Source organism: Nicotiana attenuata, unplaced genomic scaffold, assembly GCF_001879085.1.
Source record: "Nicotiana attenuata strain UT unplaced genomic scaffold, NIATTr2, whole genome shotgun sequence".
Lineage (NCBI taxonomy): Eukaryota > Viridiplantae > Streptophyta > Magnoliopsida > Solanales > Solanaceae > Nicotiana > Nicotiana attenuata.
The window spans coordinates 1-5379 of NW_017672491.1; the positions used below are offsets into that span (position 1 = coordinate 1).

The 5379-nt window shown below is 36.3% G+C and overlaps 1 protein-coding gene across 1 annotated transcript; it reads left to right on the forward strand.

Moving 5' to 3' along the window:
- Positions 1 to 1458: 1458 nt before the first annotated feature.
- On the forward strand, positions 1459 to 4063 carry LOC109213410 (U-box domain-containing protein 30-like). Its single transcript, XM_019377204.1, has one exon. It carries the CDS (start codon positions 2081 to 2083, stop codon positions 3431 to 3433), a length of 1353 nt encoding a protein of 450 aa, XP_019232749.1. The 5' UTR covers positions 1459 to 2080; the 3' UTR covers positions 3434 to 4063.
- Positions 4064 to 5379: the final 1316 nt, after the last annotated feature.

The following is a 5379-nucleotide window of genomic DNA, read 5'->3' on the forward strand; positions in this document are numbered from 1 at the left end:
CATTCTTGAAATCTGAAAAAATCACTTATTTTGGACCACAAGAAAAAGGCCAAAAAATTACTTATTTTGGACCGGAGGGAGTATTTCACATCTTCTCGGGATAACTCAGTTGTCTTTTCTACTCTTTGTTAATTACTAAGCTAACGTTTGGACATAGATTTGACTAAAACTTGAAAAAACAGTTTTCGGAGTTATGTTGAAATTTTTGTTTTTAACATTCAAGTTTTGTGAGTGGAAGAAAAATTTTCACCCAAAAACTACCCTAACCCAGTTTGTGGGAACTTGAAAATTTTTGAATTTTTTTTTTCCGAAAACATGATCATATTTCATAAATAAACTATATTTTTCAATTTTATTTTTTTGAAAGTGAAGCTAAAATTTATGGTCAAACTGAAGCTATGAGTTAATTGATCTCAGTTTTAAGTCTCATATATGTATAATTAATTATTTCATACCGTAACAGTTTGTGCTTCATTTGTTATGACATGAATATTCTATATATTTTATATAAAATTATTGTATTACCTCCAAAGTAAAAAGAAAGAAATATTTTGTCCACACGAATGGCATGTTTGATGCTTTTAGTTTTATATCTTAATTAAGATTATGGTAAAACTCTAATCTTCTTGAGATCTGTTATATTTTAAAATCCTTTAAAGAATTTCTATCTCCAAGCTTTAATTTTTAAAACAAAAAAGAGACATAAAGAAAAAAAAAAGAAAAAGAAAAAGATTCAGCGTATGAAAATTAGAGAAGACTCATTAGTAGTTTATATCCCCAAGACTACGCCGCACGTTACAGTTTGACCAACTGACCCGTTGTTGCGTCTTTTTGATAATTACCCAATTCATCCGTGACTCCAACCAAAAGTTCCTTCCTACTCTCGAAAAAGGCAAATCACCTTTTTTTTACTACTACTAATAATATTCCATTTTCTTTGCCCTAGAATAAATAAGAAAATAAATTTAAAACCGGATATTTCGGTGGCATCGGAGTTTGGACCACCATACACGTGTGGTCCACGAGCTTCTCTGGTCAAATTACCGACTATAGCCGGTAACTTTATTTTTTGCTTTTCAAAATAAACCCTATAATACTTTCATTATTCCTTTTTGTATATAAAGTTAACTCAAAATGAAATTAAAATTATTTAATTTATATCAAATTCAAGCTAAATGATAATAATATAAGTAGTGCTTAAACGAAAATATAAAGATTTATATAGTCTAAGAAAATATTGAATGTTTGTATAAAACACAATTGAATGATTAAAGTTATTTAAGTTACTAACAACGTAACGTCAAAAAATTAAAAGTTAGTAAAATGAAGCGGAGTATATTATAGGAAAACTAAAATAATATTATTTAAAAAATTAGAAAGATAAAATATTTTTAAAAAAACTGTTTTTGTAGGGTTTCCAGGTATAACTTGACCCATATCCATCGGGGGTGTGGAGGGGGGGTAGGGGGTACACACTCTAAAGAGGTAGCTGTTCTTCCTCTTTTATTCTCTCTCTCATTTTTGGGTAAGGTTTCTCTTTAACTCCTCTTCCATTTTTCTCTCTTTTCCCTGATCTGAAACTTGTAAAGTCCAAATCTTGGAGAGTTTTTTTGTGCTAATTTTGGGGAATTTGTTTTTCAGTGGAGATTTTCTTTGTTGGATTTGATTGCTTCTTTATTGGTATTATTTTGTTGTTGATTTGTAGATTGGAATGATTTCAATCTTTTAGAGGTTGAACAGTAAGTGAGAAAAGTGTATAGCTTTGGTGATTGAGAAGGGGCTATTGTTGCAAAAAAAGATCCTTATAGTGTTGTTTGATGATGATAATGATGGTGAAAATGAGCACTATGGCTCTTTTGACCAGAGAAAAAGAGTTCAGATAAAGAAAGAGATGTCCCCCCTTCCTGTCAAATCCTGCTTGTAATTGTCAATGAAAGATAAAGAGAGAAGACAAAAGAGTGCAAAGACTGTTCTTTTCCTTTTCTCTTTTTTCATCCACACGCTTCATGTTTGCCCTCTAAATGCTGCTGCTTTGAACCAGACCCCTTAGAAATTGTTAGTTTTTTTAGGGTTAGCAAAAATGCCTATGTATCAGCCATCTAGAGGGAGGGGTGAGGAGTATGATGTTGGGGGAGGTGGGCAGGTTTTGGATCTGGAAACTGCTGTTAAAGATGGGATTTTGGGTGGTGGAGGTGGGGTTGTAGTAGTTCATAGTGGTGCAATAGAAAAGAAATTGAGTCTCAAGAAAATGATTGAGGAGCTTGATTCAATTGAAGTTCCTTCAGTTTTCATTTGTCCAATTTCATTGGAGCCCATGCAAGATCCAGTTACTCTTTGCACAGGACAAACATATGAGAGGTCTAATATTCTCAAATGGTTCTCTTTGGGGCATTTTACTTGTCCCACCACAATGCAAGAGTTGTGGGATGATTCAATCACTCCTAACAATACTCTTCACCAGCTGATTTACAGTTGGTTTTCTCAGAAGTATTTGGCTATGAAAAAGAGGTCAGAGGATGTGCAAGGAAGGGTTTTGGAGATTTTAGAGACATTGAAAAAGGTTAAGGGTGAGGCTAGAGTTTCAGCTTTGAAAGAGCTAAGACAAGTTGTCACTGCCCATGATTCAGCCAAGAAAACAGTGGCTGAAAACAGTGGTGTTAGTTTGATTACTTCACTGTTAGGTCCTTTCACTAAACATGTTGTGGCTTCTGAGGCAATTGGGATTTTGGTACACTTGGATCTGAACTCAGATGGGAAGGCTAATTTGATGCAACCCAATAAGATTTCCCTTATGGTGGATACCTTGAATGAGGGATCCATTGATACCAAGATAAATTGCACGAAATTGCTTGAAATGTTGATGGAGGGGAAGGATTCAGAGTGGGAAGTTCTATCAAGCTTGAGTCTTTTGGTAGGATTACTGAGACTAATAAAAGATAAGAGACACCCAAATGGGGTTTTGTCTGGTCTGAGATTGCTCAAGCTGATTTCATCACACGAATCGCTTAGGAATTCGATTGTTGGTATTGGGGCAATCCCTCAATTGGTGGAAGTATTGCCCAACTTGAATGCTGAATGTTTAGAATTAGCCTTGGTTATCCTTGAAGCTTTGTCTACCCTACCAGAGGGTGCATTGGCGTTGATGGATTGTCGTAGCACCATTCCGAATGTGGTCAAATTGCTCATGAAGGTATCAGAAAGCTGTACCCAATTTGCATTATCGATTCTAGGGGCAGTCTGCAAGCTCGCCCCGGAAAAATGTGCATCTGTGGCTGTTGAGGCAGGTCTAGCAGCCAAGTTGTTGCTTGTTATTCAAAGTGGATGCAATCCGGTGTTGAAGCAACGGTCTGCTGAGCTCTTGAAACTATGCAGTCTAAATTACTCAGAGACCATGTTCATTTCCAAGTGTAGGCTTACAAAAACAATGCAATGAGGGTAACATGGTGTTGGTCATACGCGTCAACTGATTTCGTTCTCTACCCCCGTAAGGGCAAGGTGCTCAACAGCTCGCGGAATCTGCATAATTGGGCAAGGAGGTACCTACTACTTGTACATATTAAAGAGCTTTAGCTCTCATGAAAAAGGCTTCATAATGTGCATTATAGACAAAATGCTTATATCAGACTATGGTTCGGTGCCTTTCAATTGATCTTTCCGCTGAGGTTTTCCAATAACGTATGGCACACAATTGATTCTTCAAATCTTTGTAGTCAGTTAGACTGCTGATTTGATTGCCTTGTTGCTACAATAGAATGCTATATATCCTATTTGCTATGTAAAATGGTGGGGGGTGGAAAATGGGGAAGAATTGTCCGGCAAAGCTAGCGTTTGAAATTGTAATTGTACACATTTCTTGTGGGATTTTCCGAGTTGATCCCAATTCCCAAATTTCCCCAATTATTTTTAGGAAGTCCTTAAATGACTTTCACTTCTTTGCTCAAGTCAATCGGAACGTTTCACTCGGGAGTTCTTTTTTTCTTATTGTGGAGATCTTCATTTGTAAAAAAGCAACATTTCCAATATGAAATCAGCATTCACAATAGATTCAATTTTTCCTTCTCAATTGTTTTCTGAATGACCAATTGCATTCTTAGCTTTTACTTCTTATGTCTCATCTACCCTGCTTCTTTTTAATATTGTACTGGTTTCAAGTGATTATTCACCCTTTCCCCTTTGTGAACTATCAAGATTTACTTGTGTATGTTCTCTCATCTCTGTTGCAGTGAGCAGTTATGAATGTTAGAAATTGTTGTTCTTTGAGGGTAGTGGTACATTTGTTGGGAAAATGCAGGGTAAGGTTGCATACAATAGACCCTTGTGATCCGGACCCCGGGCATAGCGGGAGCTTAATGCACCGGGCTATCCTTTTTTATTGATCTTTATTGGAAAGAGTTGCTGTGTTGCTGATTGGAAATGCTGGCCTGTTCTTTCTAGCTTGTTTGGGGTGTGAGAATGGATAGAGAGGACAAAAGTGTAAAGAGGGTTTCAACTGAACTTTCAACTTCCTATTAAAGTCTTTCTTGTAATAATAGCTCTAGACAACAAAAAATAGCACTTCCCTTGAGTCACTATCATGGTTTTCATGCTGCATACGGTATTAAGAAAAACCTCATTAGTTTCAAAGCTTTTTGCTCTAACTAGTTATATGGTCTTTGGTCCCTGTTTTAAACATGCCTACTTAATTGGTTAAGAAAATGGGTTGGTGATACGGGGCAGTCCGGTGCACTAAGCTCCTGTTATGTGTAGGATTCGGGAAAGGGTTTATCTATTATACGCAGTCTTACCCTATATTTTTGCAAGAGACTGTTTTCATGGTTCGAACCCGTGACTTACTGATCACATCAATAACTTTACCAGTTATGTCAAATGACATGTCCTAGAGAAAAACCACTTAAGTACACATCACATGACTACGAGAAATTGTGATTCTTGGAGTTATCAAAACTTGTTCAAATGGTCAAAATTATGAGTTTCAAGATTTGGAAGCACGTGCAGATAAGGTATTTTATACTTGTTGGAAGTGTATTCAAGGGTTGAAGCAAATATAAAGACACCCCCCACGTACTCTATATTGGACCAAGAATAGGAAATAAGGAGAAGGGGTTGAAAAGTGCACGGACAAATAGCTTACCTTAAAAGCAGAGGAGGAGACAAGTTAGTGAGAAGTACTTATTTGTTGGCATTGCAAATTAGGAACTTTGACTGAGATCTAAGGACTTAAAAGTAAGGAAAATTTGCTGAGAAAAGCATATTACTACTGCTTTGGATGTGAAGACCATTCAAGGCTTATATCTTGAAAGCTGGAAAGAGCCAGAATTGGGGGACTTTTTTAAAGGCAAAAGAACATTGTTTGCTTGTTCGCATATTACCTTTTGGCAA

Excerpts from the sequence above, each read along its gene's own strand:
- LOC109213410 (XM_019377204.1), top strand. The coding sequence starts at position 2,081 with ATGCCTATGTATCAGCCATCTAGAGGGAGGGGTGAGGAGTATGATGTT.